Source organism: Physcomitrium patens, chromosome 18, assembly GCF_059467195.1.
Source record: "Physcomitrium patens ecotype Gransden chromosome 18, ASM5946719v1, whole genome shotgun sequence".
Classification (NCBI taxonomy): domain Eukaryota; kingdom Viridiplantae; phylum Streptophyta; class Bryopsida; order Funariales; family Funariaceae; genus Physcomitrium; species Physcomitrium patens.
Window position 1 is genome coordinate 5,950,775 of NC_143427.1, and position 21,853 is coordinate 5,972,627.

Genomic DNA, 21,853 nt, shown 5'->3' on the forward strand with positions numbered 1-21,853 from the left:
TTGATTTCACTTACTCTACCAATTCAAATGAAATGGATTTTGTTTTTGTTTTTGTTTTTTTTAATTTTCTTGTTGTAATACTTATAAAGTTGTTCAGAAGACAAGAACTTGGTCAATTATATCGCAATTTTTTATATTTTATTTTGCAGCTTTCATTGGCAATTTGGAAACCTTAACAATAATTGTTTCATACCAACTTACATATGTTATTAAAAAAACCTGTATGCAATATTAATTTTTATCCAATCTTAGATTTTCAGCACATATTTTTATTAATTTTTTGGACACCTTAATTAGATTATTTTTTAAAAAATGAAAAATTTACATTATCCAAGATCTTATAATTTTTTGTTTAATAGTAGGTATATTTACATTTTATTTTTCTTTGAACAAACAAACATGTGTACACAAACTACTACCTGTATGTAATTCTCTTGTCAAGAATTGCCAACTTATTCTTATTTGAGGCTCTCCTCAAAATTTATTTTGATTTATATCTAAAAATTGTTAGTTGAAATTTATAACCAACAGATATGTTGTTTACTAAACAAAAGAATACAGTTCAATTTTTTTTATTGTGTATTGTGTATTTTTATTTTATTTTTTACTCTTTTCAGTTTAAATTTTATCAGGCTAATTTAGACTTGCAATAAAGAATAAGGTAGAATAACATTAATATTTTTATAGATTCCCTCATGACTAAAGGAGTCACAAGGTACATGATCTCTAAAAATAAACTGATTCTTATATATAATTCTAGATTTTTTTAATCGAGTATTTTATTTATTAAATCACACCATTTTGCAATACTAAATATAATCATAATTTTAATTACAATAAAATATTATTTAATTTTAATTTTACGAAAACACACATTGAAACAAATTACATGCAACATCGACACATAATCAAGGGCCGTAAGCACGGAGAAGGATGATTAGGGTACAAGGGTTTGAAGATCACGGGTTGCGCCGAGGCCCGTGACTAAACTGGGGATGGGGGAGAAGCGAGGGCGGTGCTCCACCCTTCGGGGAACGGGTTTGACGGGGTCCACAGTCCCGTGACAACCGTCCACGCCGGGTCGTCTTCCTCCCCCTCCTTTGCTGCGAGCGCGCCGTGGACGGCGAGCTCAAATTTAGGTTGAGCTTGCCCTTCTTTGTCGCAATTCAAGCCGTGTGATCGGGGCGATCGGACTGTCCATGCGCTTCGTAACCCCAGTCGTTGCCCAGTCTTTGCCCCATGCATCCAAGCATCTGTCTCCGTGGAAATTTTCCCGACGTGAAGCGAGCGTTCTCTGTTCGCACATGGCTTTGGAAACGAAGCCGTGTCGTGAGTCTCGATTGTGCGCCTGTGGGAGCGGATTGATATGAGCCTGGAATGCGATTTGGATCAGCGCATGTTGATCAGTTGCTGTTGTCGTTCGATCGTTTATCTTCTCGAATTGTTGTTCTCGATCGTGCAGCTGAACTGTTGTTATGATCAGATGTAGTTTTTTTGAATTGTTGAACAATTGAGCTGATGAGTGGCATCCAGTGTGATCAAATATATCGTGAGGTGAGGACTGGGGTGCCATCGTAGGTGTTTCGTGTGCTAGAGCTCAGGTACCTTACTGCGTGGCTCGGTTTTGCCAGCCTCCAAATAAAGGTCGATTTGCCTAGCTCTTAGTTATTATCTGTGCTGAGAATTAAGTAGTGCTTTGAAGTTATTTTGGAACTCCGAGGCTAGCCACTTGTGCTGTAATTACATGTTTAGCAGAGGATCTCGCGCTTCAGTAGCTTTAGGGAGATTTGTAGACTAAGGGAGATTTTTAGACTATGAGATTGGATTCATGCACACCGTTATTTCAACTGTATATATATTATTAATGTAGTAGCTACCTTGGCCCATTTTTAAATTTAAAGTATATTTTTGTTTGCTTGAATTATTATCGAAGGCGAAATGTTTGCAAGCTCTGCACTCAATATGACGCGACTTGGTTCGAAGGATGATTCTTACGGACTAGGGAGCGTGATTATGATCTATAACTCTTAACTAGGGTCAATCCACCTTAGACTTCTGTGGAGGTGTGCGTGTTTGGATGCCCTCGTGGGAAATAGAGCCAATCTAAGCTCTCTTCGCAAGCAACGTTGAGAAGTTAAGGTGCATTCGAAATCGGCAGCTTGTAAGATGGGATTTCTATTACAACTTAGTACATTGTGAGTCAACTCGCTCGATTTTTCACTCTCAAAGCTGCACTTGCTTCCTTGATCACAGGATAATTCTGGTTAAGGGTGTGGAAAGCTTCAAAATTTTAAGAACGCTGCCTTTTGACTTTTCAGCAAGGATTCAGTGTTCCGGTTGCTTGATACACTGTCTCCAGCAAGTCAGTCTTTATTGGAGAAGCAAGGAAGTACGAAGGGACGGTATACGCGGCACATATCTGACATGGCTGGATCAATGAACTTGATTGTCAATCCTACATTCATATGGGGCTCAGACCATGGATGGCAGCCTATTTGCTGCTCCATGTCTATTAGCGATAGACTTCCTCAATGTGGTGGTCCACCAAGTGGACATCGGTTCTATTGCATCGCGCACAATCGAACACAAGTGTGGCAGGGTATTGCGCAGGATATTTCTAGCCGATTGAAGGTTAGAATCGGACACTGAACACTAAGATCTGACTTGTGAATACCATTTTAATCATTCTGATATATTGTGCGGTTTGGAGAATAAATTTTCAATTTTGTCGAGCGAAATTGAGTGTGGTTTGTCCTAACACTTGTCACACACTTCACAATTCATCCAGGTAGGTATGGAGTACAAAGTAGAGGCCTGCGTATCTATATCTGGTCCTGTTGAGCTAGCCGATGTGCGAGTCACATTAAAGCTGGAACATGCAGAGGGCCAAGTTACCTACACCACTCTTGCGAGGTGCGCACGCGCTCCATTAATTGTGCATGCAAACTCTGAAGAAGTTCAAGGGGAATGATTTTTGGGAAGGATTATGAGTGTGATTCCGATAATTTTGTGTGGTATGGAGTGTGATGGAGGTAGGATAAGCGTAGCTGAGTGGGAACGGCATGAATTTTGTGCATGCTACTTGATGTTGGCGCTCTTATCTTTTAGACTTGGTCACTTCTGCTGTATATGTTGCTCATAAGTGTGTTTTAGGGTGAAACTCTTACACTGATACTTCGACGTCTGAAGTTGACAAATAACTATTGAGAGTAATTTTTCGTCTGTCTGCAGTGGCCCAGTCTCGAAACGAGAGTGGACATTTTTAAACGGCAATATGGAAGTTAGCAAGGGACCTATCAAAGCTTTAGTTTACTTGGAAGGACCCCCACCAGGAATAGATATACTTGCTAGCTGCTTCTCTATTGCATTATCAAAACCTGAACTTGTAAGTATGTCTGTTGTTCCGTGCCATACTCCGTTCTTGTTTACCAACGTTCAGAACGTCCTTTGAAACGTGTAGTACTTTGTGTGGTGAGAATACTCCGCTGCTACACGAGGACATCAATACCTACATTATTTCCGGTTTCAAATCTTCATAGTTTGAACCTACTTTCTTTTTAAGGTTTCAAAGCACCAATGCTACAGCGGTTTGATATTTGATTATTCATTTTTACTTTTTTTTCCTTTTTTTTTTCCTTCTATGTAAGCTCTTACAGATTTGAAGCATTTTTTGTTTTATTTTGCAGGAAGTAGTCAAGTCCCGCAAGATAACTTTCAAGAAGTTCTAAGTTTTACTTAATGTTTTTAGTGCTATTGTCGGATTATAATGTATGATGAATAACTTCATGTGTTCACATTTTCAGGACATGAAAAATCTCTTAATTTGATTTGATTTTCAAGTTATTGTTTTATGACTGACTTATATAGAGTTGAAAATATACCTTGCAGCAGTGCTCAAATAAAGAGCCCAATGAGGTGAACATTCATGGAAATGTCCTTGTCAACCCAACTTTCGACACTGGAGTTCAAGGATGGTCAGGAATCTGCTGCAAAGTCGCGCATTCGGGTATGCATGGTTGGAAAGGCATTTACGGACCTAGAGGAAAACCGTTTGCCTTGGCTATTAATAGAACCGAGGCTTGGCAGGGGATGGAGCAGGACATAACTACTCTAGTGCAGTCTAATGAAACCTACCTTGTGACAGCGGTGATCCGCACCGCTGGGAAACCTCATCAAGGAGCCAATGTGTTGGCCACAGTTCGACTTGATTATGGAGGCTCCAATCCACGTTACGTATCTGTCGGGAGGTATGTGGTGTCTTTGCAAGTGCTTATATCTGCGTTTGGATACAATCCTGCTTCTGCTTAGTGTGGATTAATGTGTTCATTTCCCCTTGAACTATGTCCTTGAAAGTGCCCCGATCTTGTGAAGTTGGGCTAATGTTTGCAGATTATTCATGTACTTCGTGATGGATCAGTTATTGATGGCAGACTGAATTTATTCGTGATGAATGTGGACAAGCTTCCAGGGTGAAGGCGTCTAGTACAGAGTGGGCTACACTCGAAGGCAGGCTTCACTTAGACACTCACCCTCGAAAGGTAGTTTTTTATTTGGAGGGACCCCCTAGTGGCGTTGATCTACTGGTATCCACAGTGATTATCAAGCATGCCAATCCGCCGGAGTGTGAGGGATCTCCTCTTAAGAGAAAGGTAAAAACGCCCGATAAATTGACCTACAAGTTTCTTGAAGGCGTCCTCACGAATCTAAGGACTTCCTCGTAAATTAAGAACCACAACTAATTGTATTTCATTCCCTTCAAAATATTTTTGAGTTCTTTACAAAATATTTCGTACAAAAAAATTTATTTTTGAGTTCTTTTCCGAAAAATTACTCTTCAAGTTGTCTCTAATATCCCTGCGTGCAATATTTACTGGTTCAACTGTCTCATTCACTACTTAATAAATGGTGTGATTTATTCGAAAGTCCCAGGTTAATAAGTGTATGCATTGGAAAAAGAAACTGATATTCATACTTTTGCATCTCATTAGAGAACAGAAGCAAACAGTACGCGAACCGGAATTTCTGATAGCATTGTGCGCAATGCTACATTTAGTCAAGGTTTACGAAATTGGAAGCTCAGAGGCTCTAGAGGTTTTGTGTGCAACTGCCTCGAGAGCCCAGAAGTTCTTCCATTGGAGGGAAAGTCTTTCGCCGTCGCCACCCAACGTATTGCCACCTGGTCCGGCATCGAGCAGACCATCACGGATCGGATAGATCTCGAGACAATTTACGAAGTTGCAGCTGCTGTTCGCATTTCTGGCTCTTGTTTAAAGGCAACTGTGAAGGCCACTCTGTACCTCCGAGAAGCTGACAACAGCGAGCGTTACATCACCATGGGAACGTAGGTGGATCAGCAAACGTCCATCTTTGTTAATCAGGGCTATGTAATCCATTGAAGTTGTGACTGTTACTTATACTATTATTTGTTAATGTTGGTGCAGCGTGGAGGCGAACACTACGGAATGGAAACTGTTGGAGGGCAGGATGATATTGTTGAAGGCACCATCTTACGTGTCCGTGTACTTAGAGGGTCCGCCACCAGAGACAGATATTCTTGTTGATAGTTTCTACATACGACCTGCGTCAAAACCAGAGCCACCCAACCCTCCTATCATTAAGGTAAGTATTTCATGGGCTTATGCTGAGATACGGTTGTTTTATCCGCAACTGCAAGTGTGTCGCCAAAATTATTTGAGCTTTTACCCGAGGCCGTCCAAGTGCCACTGGAACAATTTTACCCATTTGCAGTATAGAATGCACATTGAACGGGGTCACTTCTCAGTTATCTGTAGAGTATGTAATCGAAAGCAATGACCAACACCAGCGAACTTGGAATTCGTGGCAGGATCCCAAATACGGTGTGAATATAATTGAAAATCACGACTTGCAACATGGTTCAAAACTTTGGTTTGGACAGGGCTCTGCTCGACTCTCCGTTGCCTCCGGGGCTCCAACTGTCGTTCCACCTGCTGCAGCTCTATCCCTACCGTGCTCGACTAGTTTGAGTGGGAATTATCTTATTGCGGCTAATCGTACACAAGGGTGGGAGGGTCCTGCCCAAAATATTACGGACAAGTTACAGCTCTTTGTGGTCTATCAAGTCTCAGCTTGGGTACGTGTTGGGAAATGCCGTGGAAAGACAGGGCAAAAAGTGAATGTTGCTTTGAGTGTGGATGGAAGTTGGATGACTGGAGGAGAAGTGGAAGTTGATGAATACTCATGGAAAGAAATAATGGGGTCCTTTCGGCTGGAAAAAAAGCCTAACTTTGCCATGGTTTACGCTCAAGGACCAGAACCTGGTATAGAGCTTATGCTCGCTGGTAGGTACCTTCTCATCGCTATTTACAGTTCATTCCTTTGTTTCACCTTGGATCCTCTTTCAAAGTGAAGGTTTAACTTTGGGTAAATATGCAATGCAGCTTTAACCATGAAATTTATGTTCCCTGTCTTTAAAGTTTTAGTAACATCCTGGGTTGATGAATGGGATGGCAGGGTTACAAATATTTGCGGTCGACAGAAGTGCACGAATTCCAATCTTGAAGGCACAAGCTGACAAGGTGCGCTGGCAATGTTTTAATAACTCAGCCGTCAAGGATCAATTCTGTAATACTTTGTGGTTAGTATCAGTTGTATATTACTAACCGTTACCGTGAACATACTCTGAAGTTTACTCTCATGTATATATTTTCATGAACTGTGTCTTTGCAGATCCGAAAGCGAGATGTGACTATTAAGTTAAAACCTCGCAACAATCGGCATATTCCACCTGGCGTATGTGTGAGGATTGAGCAGACAAGCAGGAGTTTTCCGCTAGGTTCATGTATCAACCGTTGGAGTCTAAACAACAACAGCTATAAGCAGTTTTTCCTTCAAAACTTTAACTGGGCAGTTTTTGAGAATGAGCTCAAGTGGAATTGGATTGAGCCTCAGCGCGGCACTGTGAGTACTTTTTGTTACAAATTGCATGCATGGAGCAATGACTGTGAGTCTGATGTCTTGAACCAATATTGTTACTATCTTCAAGAACAGAACTTATGCTTGTCCTCAAGTTTGTGAGTACCATCACGAGGTTGAGAATGCACATTGTCTTAGTAGTTCCTTCAAAGTTGGGACAGAGTGTAATCACTTTCTGTTGGTATTCATCAAAGTTGATTGAAATTTGCTATGATCCCTTGTGAACAGATTAATTACGAAGACGCTGATGAGATGGTGAACTTCTGCTCAGAACATCGCATACCTATGCGTGGTCATTGCATCTTCTGGGAAGACGAGAGCTGTTGTCAGGATTGGCTCAAAACACTCTCTCCCTTAGAGCTGAAAGATGCCTTGCAGAATAGAGCAGCTGACTTGCTTAGACGTTACAAGGGGAAATTTCAACATTATGATGTGAATAATGAGATGCTTCACGGATGCTTTTTTCGAGATCGGTTAAACCCAGACATATTACCCTACGTATATAAATTGGCTCATCAATTAGAACCTGAGGCAGTTCTTTTTGTGAATGACTATCATGTTGAAGACGGAGTAGATGCAAATTCTGCTCCTGAAAAATATGTTAAACATATTGAGTGGCTGCGAAAAGAAGGTGCACCAATTGGAGCTATAGGGTTACAGGGTCATTTGGATACCCCAATTGGTTCAATTATTTGTAATTCTTTGGACAAAATGAGCAGTGTGGGCTTACCATTGTGGATGACTGAAATTGACATTGCTGCAGCCAATGAGCATATTCGAGCAGATGACCTTGAGGTACTTCTTACAACCCATAATCCTTTTGACACTCCCACGCCAATGTGTGAGTTTCGTGGGCACTTTGAGCAGAAGCATAGGTTAAAATCCTCAACCCTCACTGTTTTTTGAACCATCCGATCAACTGAATAGTTGAAGCTCGAATGTCTTAAGTGAAGCAGGTATAACTTCATTTTAAAAATCTAACTTGAAAGAGCAGTTATCAAGTCCGTAAACTTGTGTTTTACTCTTATCTCAGGGTCCGACATGGATGAGTCGTACGGGAATACAGTGCATATTACTGGATGAAACATTATTGTCACATTCTGCATTGTTGCTGATATAAAATGTAAACTTGTGAGCTTATTGGTTGTTTTGAAGGTTGTGATGCGGGAGACTTTTGCTCATCCAAGCGTGGAAGGTATCATGCTTTGGGGTTTCTGGGAAGGAGCGATGTCCAGAGAAAATGGCCATCTTGTCGATTCTGATAAGCGTGTGAATGCTGCTGGCGAGCGTCTCATCAATTTGAGGGAGGAATGGACCACCAGACTCCATGGACAAATGGAAGAGTCTGGGCAATTTTCTTTTCGGGGTTACCACGGAGGATACAAGGCTTTTGTCGAATATGGTGAACTTGGTGAGATTGCAGTAGATTTTGAGGTCCCTAAAGGTGACAGCCCTCTGGTTATTGAGCTATCGCTGTCTTGAAATGTACCATTTTGAACTCTAATCAATTTTTCCTCTGAGATATTTAATTTGGTTACTAAGGTAACGTCATGGAATTACAGGAAGCCAATACCAATGATTGAATGTGACCCCTTAAAGTGATAAATTGATGAGTTAGTAATTTTTTTCACAGTATTGGTATAATACTTTTTGAAACATTGGAATATCTTTTTATTAACAGTAAATTAAGTTATATTTGGCATTAATGTAGAAAATTTAGAATTTTACAACTGTAACATCTAATAAAAGATCTATTAAGTATTTTGTATATTGAAACAAATACCATTTTAATGCAGATCCAAATTATTTTTGTGCATGATTACTCATCCAAAATATTAAAAAGTACATAAAAATAGCAACATTTCCGTGCGATCTTTAAAAAAATAGTATCTGGGCTCATGAAATAATCTCAATCATCAACACAAAATTATAAAAATATTACTAAAAATTGTAAAAATAGATGTTATGGAAAATTGTAATTTAAAAACATACTATATATCATTAAATCTAATATCAACGACTATTCAATACTAAAATAGACTTTTAAAAATAAAAAATTCTTAACATTAACTTATTAAATCAAAGTATAAGAAACAAGTTTTTATGAATTTTGAATTAAAATACTTTAATCACAAAATGAGTATATAGATTAATTGCATAGTTAGTATGGATCAATAATAGGAATTTTTTTAGTTAAGACAAAAAAATTAATGTTGAATTTTTAAAAATCCTTAATGAGTTAATAAATTAACTTAATATGTTAATGAGTTTTTTACATGGAAGTAGTCCAAAATTATGAACTTGCTGATGACATTGGAATTGAATCACACCTAGCAGGGTTATAAGAAAACGTTTCATGATTAATTGCTACATACTAAACAATTAGATCACTTTGACTCTGTCACATTTGACATCTGCCAAACAATGAGACATTAAGTTCTAGCAGGGAAACATCCACCCACCACATTATTTTTCAAACCTTGAATGCAAAGTGGTCGGTTTTGATGATCCACTGCACAATACGCATGTTAAGGATGGAAGTTTTTATTGATACTGATTTGAGAGATCAAACAAGGCTTTACATGTTAATTATCATGGCCGTAGCGGAATAGATACGCAACTGATACCTGGTACTGGATGAACAAAAAATCCAAATAGTTCCTTGAATCAGAACATTTTGATAAAACCTTAACTTCTAATAAGTAATATTATGCTTTTGTATTAAAACCCTAAATTCTAAACCCCGCACCCCTCTACCAATATTTTAGGGACTGTGAACAATTGGTTGTTCGTGAATGAGCTTAGAAAAGTTGAGGTATTTATGTCAGTATACATGAGGGCGGATGAAGTAAAAAGGTCAGAATGCGAACTGGGTTTCTATTCTGTGAAACTGGAGTATCCTCTTCAGCCGCAAAACTGAAACTGTGTCACGAAAGTAAAACTATCTTCACTTACAAGGCACACTTGAGCAAAAGTATTCCTTAAAAGGGCCCACAATGGAAACGTGGAGTAAGCAGAGGGTAGAATCCTAAATTTGAGGTTGTGTGGTACGACGATGATGAACTTTACAAACAGTGTACATGTAGGCACTGTGAAATGCAATTGGGATGAGAATGTAATAGAACGTGCTAAGAATGATATGAGTTTACTTCATGGATTGAGGTCCACTAGAACTTTGTGTTAGCGCAAGCATTTGCAATGAAATATGATCCATGTACAGATTAAACTCATTTTTGCTGACACTACTCCTTGCTCCAAGGATGAATAGACCTTCAAAGAAACGGTGAATACAAGGACATGGCATCAAAGCTTGACCTCAAGGCCAATCTCTCGTCCATGGCATTGGATCATCTTCATTAACAAATATTGAAATAGAGATATAGAAAATTCAGCTTTACTTTCCAATGCTTCAGGCACTACGATGATGAAACTTCCTTATTCCATGGCCACGCTGAAACTTTACAATAGAATTATATACGTATTGTGTGAGCTTAGCCCCGAAGTATCACTGTCATAAGGAGGACAAAACCTTTTTTTTCTCTAAGTTGCTTACTGATACATACACGAAAAAATTTATTAAAACAAATGATGGGTGTACATTCCCCATGGAATGACACAGAACGAGAAATGCCTACTACTAGAGGATTACAAGGACTCAAGATCCTTGGGGAGTTTCCTGTGTTTCTTTCTTCCAGGAGGCATAATTAGTAAGGACGTTTGATAATTTTTTGCCACCTTCTAGAACATCTAAAATTTCGTCGAGTGTTTCCTTCACCACCTTGGTTTTGGTCTCCACCTTCAATGCCAGATCTTCAGCTTCTTGGGCAGAAACGTCTGCGATACGCGCGATTTCTTCAATTTCATCTGCTGTTTTTATCACCAGCTGAGCTCCTTCTTCCACGAAATCGGCTACTTTGTCAACGTCCTCTGAAGCCACATCAACAACGCAAGCCACATTGGTGGACACACTCAATACACTTAATTCAAACTACGCATCGAAGCCCCTCATAGTTGTCGGTTTCATTTATTATTCCAGGATCAGTTAAAACACATCATTTTCAAACATTCCTGAAGTGGCCTCCTTTTTTCACTTGGTGGACTTCAAACTAGTGCTTCAACTTGAAGTGAACACATTTATCTAGAAAGAAAGAGGATGTAACGCACTTTCGACTTGCTTCAAGTAAGGAGTGAATCCTCCACCACAGAACTTCAGAATGTATCTCAATCTGCACCAAACTAATTTAATCAAATCTGAAAATTTCCAATTTGTAGTCTGAGAAGAAAAGCAATCCCTCAATGACTAAAACTTGCTGGACGATTGAGCTAGTGCACCAACACTAGCTCTATACAGTTGGTATAATGAATACAAGTATGACGAACGAGCTCTCGCATTAAAATAAGGTCGAGATATACTGAGATGGGACTTACATAGTTGAGAAAATGCCAGCTCCTATTGCCAATAGCCCAAATGATGACTTTTTTTCTTCCTCTTTTGGCCTACAGCACCATGGATTGACGGAAACTATATGAGCAAAATTCACTGATGAGAATGATTTCCGATGCATCGAATAATCGAGGCATACATACTTGTCACATTGGTTCTCGCATCATTCCGAGTTTCATCTTTAGTTGCTGGCTTGATTTGCAAGCTGCAGACCGACTAGATCAATAACGTACCCACACCATGGATTCCTTTGTTGAATTTCAAGTACCTGGATTCTTGTGCTTGATGACGTTCTGATGAACCAGATGTCGATGCAACTGAGCTGTTGTAACACATCACAGATGCCAATCCTTGGCTAAATCCATAGCTACTGACCAATAAATCTGCACGAGGTGATCCAAACCTGGCTGGTGCTAGACCTGCTCTTGTCACAATGGAATTGTTGGTGTGTATGGTGAACTCCGTAGCGGTGCTGAGATTGAAAGACTTGCAAGCGTCGACCCAGTTTGAGTTTCTAGAGACCGGATTCCAGTTGCTTCTGGTAAAAGGTGGCACACTTAAAGGTCCTGAATTCAGTTGTCTCGCACTACTAGCAGGGTGTACTAGGTGGTTGGACCCATGTAGTTGAATCCTCTGTAGTATCAATGCCCGTGCAGCTGCTGTACCCATGTTGTTACCACCAGGATGCTACCGATTTCACCTGTTTCGAATCAAGTCCACCAGTTTGATGGTGCTAGAATGGCGAGCCTTCACTCGGTTATTTAGTGACAAAATGAGGACCTCCTGGAACACAATCTGGCAAAGAGATATTAACGTCTCACCAAAGCTCACCGAACACAAAGCGCATGATGTAAAACAATGGATCTCTAATCGAAGCGGACTAGTGCATTGCTCGATCCGGTGGATTGAGTTACAAATGAACTGTTGCATTTTAACTGACAGCATTTGGAGAAAGAGCACAGGATGATGAAGAGGCAAAACTATGACAAAGAGTTGTGAATTGATGAGATCCTTGAACACGTCAACCTTCGTTACACTGTCATACTTTACTCTGAAGATTGGTATGAGGTGAAGTATAAGTCAAGGTTTACACGTCTTTTCAGCATACGTTGCTGGTGGGACCCACTGTAAGATTACTAAATCGTGTGTGACAATTTTAAGGTAAGTGAATTTGGAAAGGCATCCAAACTAGAATCCAAAGAAAAGTAATTGTGCCGTGATTTGGTAGGGGACATGGCCATGAAAAATGACAATCCTCACGAAAGGGACGCGAAAGAGCGGATGAGCTGCTGATAGTTCAACTGCTCTTGTGATAAATTCAACTTTCACGGGATATTACAGCATGAATAACGTGTTTCAAGATTTAAGCCAGTCATCAAAACCACGATTTCTCTATTATGTAAGACATGCACTTGATGTGCAGTAGCGACAGGTTGTCTGATTGTTCACATATTCGTGAGTAAATTGTGGGTTTGCGTACTGCAACTGGTTCTAATGGAACGCAGATTGAATTTCTTGAGCATGTCTTCATTCGCGAGGGTGTCATTCATCTGTATCGAGAAAGCAGATATATCTTGAGTAATTCATTCACCTCCAGTGACTATTGCCGGAATCGCCATAGTTTCGCAGTTTCTTATTCTCATTCAAGCGTCAGAGTTCCTGATTCTAATTCTCAAGGGTTCGACCATGCGAAGACATGCTCACTCTTTCGTGGTATCAAAAATTACAAGACATCAGAAGTTACAACTGGTTATGAACGAGCCCACCAATTCAGCTTGCACATCAAAGATTCTGAAATGTCTCTAGCATTGTAAGCATATACTCCGTATTCTTTTTCTAAGCTTGGGAGCGTCCACCAGGTTCCTCTCGACATGTCATACATGTACAAACAGTGTTGATAGCCTAATCTCCACGTCTTATCAGGATGCTTGCTGGAGAAGCCACCTACAATTACCAAGATTAAGCCATTGCAAGCATGAAGAGCTGTTTGAGAGCTGTTTAAATTTAGAGTTTTCAGACTCGATCCTCTACCAGTTTGCTTTGGAATTGTAATGCGTCTCTTAGTTTCCGCATACTTATGCCCTTTTAACTCTACAATCGATTGGTCAAGTTCAGGATCCAACACAAATACACTGTCCTTGTGAGCTGCGAAGTGTAGCCGAGCGAGATCCTCCTTATCGTCGCAGCAGTCAAGCCTGATCAGTCGGCAATATGCACGACAAGACTTCTAAACCTTCGGAAGCAAAAAACCAAACAACGCTTCCTCATCACAGAGGTCGAAAGTCGATTTGCTAAAAAAAACAATGATCTTTGACTGTTAAGCATCGCCTCTAGGGTTTCCCAACTACACCACCGACGTCCATCATAAATTCAGAATGCTATGACAGAGGTAGACAACGCGTAGATAAGCTACGACCCGCTCACATACTACCACCCCAACTGATTCCAGGGAACCGAAGTGAAGACGTTCGAAGCTCAGGTGGCTTCCGAAACTGGCAGGTGCGTGGACAGGAACCTATAACTTATGGGAATCTCGATTCGCGGAGTGGTATCATCGAGACTAGTTCAGAATGGTATGCGAAGGGGCACCTGGGCGAGATGACGACACAGCGCAACCCTTTTTCCGGGGCATGAACGTGAAGGGAGACACTTACTGGAACTGCAAACGAGAGTATCGGCATCGACAGTGGCAAGGACTGTGGAAACAACACATGAGTAACGAATCCCTTTATGGGTTCCCCTAACTGACCCTTCAACGATGGCCACGAATCACATGAACATGCTGAGCTCACTGTTGTCATCGATTGCAAGGAAATCCATTGATTGCCGGTATTCAATAATGATGCTACGATCCCGATGAGAAGGGCTTGCGTACTTGGGCCGGTTACCGAGGACAGCAACGTGTAAAGGGTCGATATTGCCCGTTCTGTGGAGCCTGTTCCTCCTGATATTCACCTCATGCAGTCATTACGCTAATTTTTCCTTTAAGTTTATATTATCACACACACACACATATAGATATACATATATATATATATACGTAAAATTTCGAAAAATACTAACATGTGCGACGAGTGAAAAATATTACGGGTGAATTGGATATCTGTAAACTGCATCGCGATCGCAGGCCCTACCGAGATTCGAACTCGGGTATTTGGATTCAAAGTCCAAAGTCGTAACCACTGGACCATAGAGCCTGAGGAACTCACCGATGGGAGACATTGGACAACTTTTTTTATCTATATGTCCTATGACGAACATTCTTGCCCTGTCAAGCAACCTAAAAAAATTCAGGTGGATACTGAGATATCATGCGGAAACGACGCACGCGGTGTGTTTCGAAATGTAACAAATTCAATGACTAGAGGATTGGCTGCCAAAATAGATCTCCAGATAGAAACATTGCCTCCTTGTGCTGGTAGCGAAGTGTTATTTTGAACAACCGAAACCTGAAGGTAGTACAAATCTTTGCCAATCCTCAACCACTGTACACAGTTCTTAAGGAAATAAAATTTAAAAATCAACCATATCCTCGTTCTGGTGCATAGAAAAGTTTCGCGTCGTCTGTCAAATTGTTCTCACAGCTACGAGATACGAGTCAAAGATTACGCATGCTCTCCTTTCTTGTGACGCACCTACGGTGTCCTAACTGGCATTTCAAAGTAACAGAAGTACCTTCGCAAACCCTAACCTTCCTTGAAAACTAAGATCAATCGTAGTACAGGACCTCTTCACAAAGGTTCCTATATGAAACCACCTTAGAGAATAGAAGAGCTGAGAAGCTGAAAAATGGAGACGTGAGAACGAACGCCAGACAGATTAACAATCATAAAGTACAATTAGGATCCAATGCCACCAGTCTGAAGGCACACCAATACAGCCATTTTAAAAACTCTGCGTAATAAAACCTAGACGAGAGGCGCGACGCACAAGTGCTGCGAAAGATTGCATCAGGGTATGCACATACCGAGCGGAGAATGCACAGCGTATGAGAGCTGTTCCGGCTCTCTGCCAAAACTACCTGTTCCCCTTCATCCACATTCTTCAGGCCCTGCTACCTCATCACCACCTGTTACGAAGATCTACTCATGGAGAGCAAGTGCGAGGAGTTGCGAGAAGCACCGCATCATCTCTCACAAATTAATGTGGAACAACGCTGCTTCAATGCTTGTTCTCACCCATACTCTACGAAAGTCCTGAATGATACAAATGCAGCCTGTCATCGACATCATGTATCGAAGGGTTCAAGGATTCAAAAGCAGGATTCAAAAACTCGTCTGCCACTAAATGTCTTACGTCAACAAAAATGTATAAAAATGTATAAAAATGTATAAAAATAAACAGAAACAAAAATAAGACTCTCAACCGATTCAGTTTTACAGAAATCAATGTCGATTCACAATTATGATCACGATGATGACAAGTCGCAGAATTTCGTCCTGCGATGCGGATAAACACAAGCAACAAAACTCTGCAACTTGCCAGCATTCAAAAAGTCTCCATAACCACAGATTAGGGCTTCGCCTAGAATGCACTAATATTCTCGAAAGCATCTAACCCTATTTCAGAGTATTATATTATAATTTTCATTTTTTTAATATTTTGAGGACATGAGGTAAAAAATTTTAAGGATCTGATCATAGGACTCAAGTGCTTTACAACTCCAAATTAAAAGACGTGTAGATAAAGCAAAACATTTTACAACAAAAATTAGAATAAAATTTTAAATAAAATTAGAAAAAAAACATTGTAAAATAAATTAATTTCTTTGATAAATTGGACATTGCAAGATATTTAGTTTTTTTAACTAATTTTTTTAATATTACAAAGATTGCATTACAAAACAAGACATTAAAGAATTGGCTTATAGCATATTATAATTGGATTATCATAAAACTAATAATCATGTTAGTAACATATTTGAGTCTTAATCTAAAAATAATGAAAATAATTGAATTGATATACTATGCTACTCTTAAATAAAATAATTGAATTGATATAATATGCCACTCTTAAATAAAATAGGCTATTCTTAAATAAAGTAGACGTCTTATACAAACTAGATCAGAACAACATGATTTTATTTGAATAGATATGAGAAAAGAATACACAATATTTAAATATATTATTTATTTAAACAAATTTAGATGTAATATATATATATATATATATATATATATATATATATGTATATAATTGAAAAGTATGTTGATGTTTGAAAAAAGAGAAAATATTATATATATATATATATATATATATATATATTGTCATATAAACAAAGATTGTTACATACAATACATCAAGTGCTACCAATCAATCATAAAGTATGTAATTTAAACCAAATACAAATGCACATTCAACACACTCTCAAGCTCTTAAGGACAAGAACATGATAAAGACAAATAACAAGTGAGACTTCTCTCAAAGAAAGATGACAAAATAGAAATAACTTGATATATATATTAAGAAAGAAATTACAATGGCTATTGCCAAAAGCCAAGAAAACTAGAGATTCTTAAAACTAGATTGGAGGCAAGAAAGGAGTTGACAAGAGTGAAGAAGGCTTCACTCTTGCCTCTATATATACTATCTTATTAGGGGCTACATGGCGACGTTCTATAGGACCTTCAATATGTGTTGACTTTGTAGGACACATGCCTTGACTTACAAGGTAAGTTTTTCTACATGTGGGCCACATAGTTAGCTTGGTCTTCAAGCTAACAACATGTGTGGCACATGGCCAACTTATTGACCACGTTTCTAATCCCAAAAAGTCAATTAAAGACACCCATAAAGTCAAAGCAATGTCTATGAAGCTACTAAGAAGCTACCATATCAAATATTATAGAATTAACTTATTTTTACCTACTTTTACTTATTTCTATCTATTTATACATGTAATTATTAACTTTTATGTCCGTGACATTACTCCCCCTTCTGGGAATGAGTTCCATGAGGAGCGGTGTCGTGTTGTAACACGAGTATACAATGAAAATAAAAAGAAAGGGGAATTTTATTAATATTCAGTTACCTCGAATATTGGGAGCAACGACCAACTCCTGTACAAATACTGAGTGGCCAGGTTCAGTCACCCCGTTACAGTCAGCCGGGGCATACTAAAATGCTCCATTCGATTCCAATAACGGGAGTCAGCAGGAAGAGAAGGACCAATTCACACGACGGGTTCGAAGAGCCAATTGGATCCAATTTCGAGAATCCAATCCGGGTCCTCTTATCCAATATGAGACCTGAATTGGCCGGTCAACCCAATTATGGGAAATCAAGGTCTTACTACAGATCTTAGCCAATCCGATGCGAGGACCAATTTGACCCAATTACTGGAACATCCAGGTTACTGTTGGATTCTTATCCAATATGAGACCTGAATTGGTCGGGCGACTCAATGTGGTCCCGATTACGGGGTTTGATTCTATTTCAGACTGTCCTGTTCTCTGTGCCGTTTCAGGGAACGTTGTTTTCGGTAAATGGATTTCTTAAAGGTAAAAACGCAGGAGAAAGCTCTGACGGCGAGAGCCAATTTCGGATCCAAGCTTGACGGTGGGAGCCAATTCCGGATCTAAGATGGAAGATTGAAGAAATTTAGAAGATAAGGTTATGGGGGATATAGTTTTGAAAAAAAAAGTTTTTGAGGGAGAGTTTTCAAGTTTTTGCAAGGTTACTAGTTCGGTTTTCATTGGAGGTTTTTGAAGATCAAGGGGATTAGAGAAGGGGGCTTCATGCTTCGGGTCGGGGAAGGAAAGACATAGAATTTGGATTTTTCTTCTTCATCGAGTTTTGGGAAGGCTGAGGCAATCGCTGCTGAAGTCAGTATTGTAATGGTGAATCGGGATTTTTAATGAAGTGGGTTTGAATACTCTCGACTATTTTGTAAAATCGAGTTACGTCTGTGATTGAAGGATTAAAAGGGTGTCTATAGGATTGAGTATGCAGAGTGAATGAAATTTATTGGGTTAATCTAACAAGACAGTCAGTGGATACAAGATCGTAAGTACAAAGCGGTATTGAAGATTAACAGTTTGGGTTGTTTGGGGTTCTCTGTAACGTCTAGAGACCTACCGACTGGGACAAAAAGGACTTCGACAAGCTGTCGAAGAGCATCCGTATAGATTTATGGTACATTGTTGCAGTCGTTTATATTCCAACAGTCAAAACTGATAGACTGCTTGACTATCGACGAATCTCCATACTACCTTCTACAGCCAGACGCCCGGCGCATTCTCGAGCAGGAAAGCACGTAATACGAGGTAAGGGGTGAACCTGACGTGAAAGCTTGAGGTGGAAGGTATTGGATTTCGGTTGATTTTATCTTTATTTTTATGGAAAACAAAAATAAAAATTTTGAAGGATTTTTGGGAGGAGTTTCTGGTGGGGAGTCTTCTAAAGGACAAGGTATGCACATGGATCCGTCTATCGCTAGTTTGTTTCAAGCCTTCTCATTGTCAATGCACCAACAGCAAAGCAATGATCGAAAGGAAGCTTTGGCAACCAAAGCATTGCAAGCAGTGGTCAATAAAATTGATCAATTTGATGGGAGGAATATTTCAAGGTATTTAAGATGTTATGTTCGTGAAATGGAATTAAATCGGGTTTCTGAGAAGAAAATGGTTGCACTATTTGGACTTGCCACGATACCGGAGATAAGAGACCACATTACATCGATTACGGTGTCGTATTACGTGCTTTCCTGCTCGAGAACGCGCCGGGCGCCTGGCTGTAGAAGGTAGTATGGAGATTTGCCGATAGTCAAGTAGTCTATCAGTTTTTGACTGCTGGAATATAAACGACTGCAACAATGTACCGTAAATCTATACGGGTGCTCTTCGACTGCTTGTCGGAGTCCTTTTTGCCCCAGCCGGTAGGTCTCTAGACGTTACAGAGAACCCCGTACAACCCAAACTGTTAACCTTCAATACTCCTTTGTACTTACGATCTTGTATCCACTGACTGTCTTGTTAGATTAACCCAATAAATTTCATTCACTCCGCATACTCAATCCTATAGACACCCTTTTAATCCTTCAATCACAGACGTAACTCGATTTCACAAAACAGTCAAGAGTATTCAAACCCACTTCATTTAAAAATCCCGATTCACCAGTACAACACTGACTTCAGCAGCGATAGCCTCAGTCTTCCCCAAAACTCTACGAAGAAGAAAAATCCAAATCCTATGTCTTTCCTTCCCCGACCCGAAGCATGAAGCTCCTCTCTCTAATTCCCTTGATCTTCAAAACCTCCCATGAAAACCCGAACTGGTAACCTTGCAAAAACTTGAAAAACTAGCTCTCCCCCCCGATTCCTCGAAGAAGAAGAGAAAAAAAACCCCCCCTCCCCTAAAACTATATCCCCTCTAACCTTATCCTCTGAATTTCTTCAATCTTCTGTCTTAGATCCGGAATTGGCTCCCACCTCAAGCTTTCTCCTCCGTTTTTACCTTTAAGAAATCCATTTACCGAAAACAACGTTCCCTGAGACGGCACAGAGAACAGGACAGCCTGAAACAGAATCGAACCCCGTAATCGGGACTTCATTGAGTCGCCCGACCAATTCAGGTCCTATATTGGGAAAGATGCCTGTAATAACCTGGATGTTCCCGTAATTGGGTCAAATTGGTCCTCGCGTCAGATTGGCTAAGATCCGTAGTAAGACCTCGATTTCCCGTAACTGGACTGCATTGGGTTGCCCCACCAATACAGGTCTCATATTGGGTAAGAGGACCCAGATTGGATTATCGAAATTGGATCCAATTGGCTCCTCGAACCCGTCGTGTGAATTGGTCCTTCTCTTCCTACTGACTCCCGTTATTCGAATCGAACGGGGCATTCCAGTATGCCCCGGCTGACTGTAACGGAGTCACTGAACCTGACCACTCAGTATTTGTACTGGAGTTGGTCGATGCTCCCAATATTCGAGATAACTGAATATTAATAAAATCCCCCTTTCTTTTTATTTTCACTGTATACTCGTGTTACAACACGACATCCACCCCCTCTGAACCTGTGCATCCTCCGGTATGCACCAATTTACCCAATTGCTGTTTGATTCAGAATATATCCCCTACGTCTTTGTCCAGTTCGTCTTCGTCACCTTCATTATCCATATCACTTTCATCTTCTTGCTGCGGAATCTATGTACCTTCATTAAGGTCTTCCATATTCATCTCTGCGTGTCTTCGTTTAAATATTTTTACTCTCTTCCCTGCAATTGGTATTTTCAATTTTGTACCATCTAACTCCCGTAATGAGTAAGTCGCATTATCATGAACAGTTGTTACAACATATGGTCCAAACCAACGTTTTGAAAACTTCCGCAAAGTACTATGTTGATTATCCAGACTATTGTCATAAACAAGTACCCAGTCACCTTCCTCGATTGCTTTTGGTCTCAATCGATGTTGCTTATCGAATCGCGCCTTGTTTTGTAACCTTGCTCTTTTTAACCTTTCCAATGCTATCTGGACATCTGCCGTTCTTTGCTCCAATTGTCGAATCCTAATAGCCAGAAGTTCTTCTCTTGTCAATCCATCTTCCCATGGTAGCATACTCCAAGTAAGTACCTTTTCTTCAATCGGCATAATTGGTTTTTGACCTGTCATAAGTTCTACTGGCATATATCCTGTCACCGAACTATGTGTTGTTCGATCAACCCATAATGCAAATGACAAAAGCCGTGGCCACTCTTTAACCTTCCCATTACAAGCTTTAACCAGTGCTTTCACAATCGGCGGGTGACCGCGTTCGCTTTTCGCATTCCCTTCCGGATTATAAGCAGTAGTAAGTGATAGTTTAACTCCACATTTTTCAAAGAACTTACGAGCTTCTTGTGCATTTAATTCTCCACGATCTGCAGTGATTTTTCCTACGCACCCGTAACGGCAAATGACATCTTCAAGCAAAAACCTACAAATCCCTTCTGTAGATTTTGTCCTCAATGCTCTTCCTTCTACTTGATTTGATAAATCTTCACGAGCTAAAACCAAATATCTCATCTGCCATAACCCAACCGGCATAATAACCAAATCAACAACCCATTTAAAATGAATAGCCAGAGGATACGTAGGATGAAGACCATCTCGATGTCGGATATTAGAATACGATTGACAGATTTCACGTGACTCTACAAATGAGAGCACATCTCGATACATATTTTTCCACCAATATCGTTCCTTGAGTTTAGCAAAAGTAGCCCAGATTCATCTATGGCCTGCCCATAAACTATCATGAAATTCCTTTAATAATTTTAGTTTTTCTTTCCTTTTGCCTATCACTCGTTGTGGCATCCCAATTCCTTTCTTCGGTCTCTTCCATAAGAATCCATCTCGAAGTAAAAATCCATATGCTTTTTTTCTTATTTGTTTGAATTTTTCTGTAGACCAATTCCCCTGCTTAGACAAGGTATTCAAATAATGACCAATATCCAATAATTCTCCTTCATA

At 39.8% G+C, this 21,853-nt stretch overlaps 2 protein-coding genes and 1 non-coding gene across 11 annotated transcripts; 1 reads left to right on the plus strand and 2 right to left on the minus strand.

The window, feature by feature from the left end:
• The first annotated feature begins 1,893 nt into the window (after positions 1 to 1,893).
• On the plus strand, positions 1,894 to 8,510 carry LOC112294935 (endo-1,4-beta-xylanase 3). Of its 5 annotated transcripts, none has more exons than XM_024545939.3 (13): positions 1,894 to 2,195; positions 2,319 to 2,631; positions 2,789 to 2,913; positions 3,232 to 3,385; positions 3,889 to 4,247; positions 4,469 to 4,649; positions 4,989 to 5,341; positions 5,442 to 5,619; positions 5,846 to 6,320; positions 6,493 to 6,557; positions 6,709 to 6,939; positions 7,183 to 7,749; positions 8,110 to 8,510. In XM_024545939.3, exons 1-13 carry the CDS (start codon positions 2,167 to 2,169, stop codon positions 8,434 to 8,436), a joined length of 3,357 nt encoding a protein of 1,118 aa, XP_024401707.1. In that variant the 5' UTR covers positions 1,894 to 2,166; the 3' UTR covers positions 8,437 to 8,510. The 5 variants fall into 5 exon arrangements, with proteins under 5 accessions (XP_024401707.1, XP_024401708.1, XP_024401709.1 ...); XM_024545940.3 differs by having other exon boundaries at positions 3,892 to 4,247; XM_024545941.3 differs by having other exon boundaries at positions 2,360 to 2,631.
• Positions 8,511 to 10,332: 1,822 nt separating this feature from the next.
• Positions 10,333 to 14,154, minus strand: LOC112295048 (uncharacterized). Of its 5 annotated transcripts, none has more exons than XM_024546165.3 (5): positions 13,988 to 14,154; positions 11,667 to 12,181; positions 11,383 to 11,451; positions 11,119 to 11,180; positions 10,333 to 10,881 (listed from the first exon to the last, which is right to left on the minus strand). In XM_024546165.3, exons 2-5 carry the CDS (start codon positions 12,065 to 12,067, stop codon positions 10,610 to 10,612), a joined length of 804 nt encoding a protein of 267 aa, XP_024401933.1. In that variant the 5' UTR covers positions 12,068 to 12,181; positions 13,988 to 14,154; the 3' UTR covers positions 10,333 to 10,609. The 5 variants fall into 5 exon arrangements, with proteins under 5 accessions (XP_024401933.1, XP_024401931.1, XP_073396686.1 ...); XM_024546163.3 differs by having other exon boundaries at positions 11,667 to 12,193; XM_073540585.2 differs by having other exon boundaries at positions 14,053 to 14,104.
• A 369-nt stretch (positions 14,155 to 14,523) lies between these two features.
• Positions 14,524 to 14,595, minus strand: TRNAQ-UUG (transfer RNA glutamine (anticodon UUG)). The gene has a single exon. It is a non-coding gene; the product is annotated as a tRNA-Gln (tRNA).
• Between the last annotated feature and the right edge of the window lie 7,258 nt (positions 14,596 to 21,853).

Bases quoted from the DNA above. Each gene is read 5' to 3' on its own strand.
- LOC112295048 (XM_024546165.3), bottom strand. From the start codon at position 12,067: ATGGGTACAGCAGCTGCACGGGCATTGATACTACAGAGGATTCAACTA. The intron at 11,452-11,666 runs GTACTTGAAATT...ATGGTGCTGTAG, and splicing joins CATCAAGCACAAGAATCCAG to GCCAAAAGAGGAAGAAAAAA. The intron at 11,181-11,382 runs GTAAGTCCCATC...AGTTTGGTGCAG, and splicing joins GCTGGCATTTTCTCAACTAT to ATTGAGATACATTCTGAAGT.
- LOC112294935 (XM_024545939.3), top strand. From the start codon at position 2,167: ATGGGATTTCTATTACAACTTAGTACATT. The intron at 4,650-4,988 runs GTAAAAACGCCC...GCATCTCATTAG, and splicing joins GATCTCCTCTTAAGAGAAAG to AGAACAGAAGCAAACAGTAC. The intron at 7,750-8,109 runs GTACTTCTTACA...GTTGTTTTGAAG, and splicing joins TTCGAGCAGATGACCTTGAG to GTTGTGATGCGGGAGACTTT.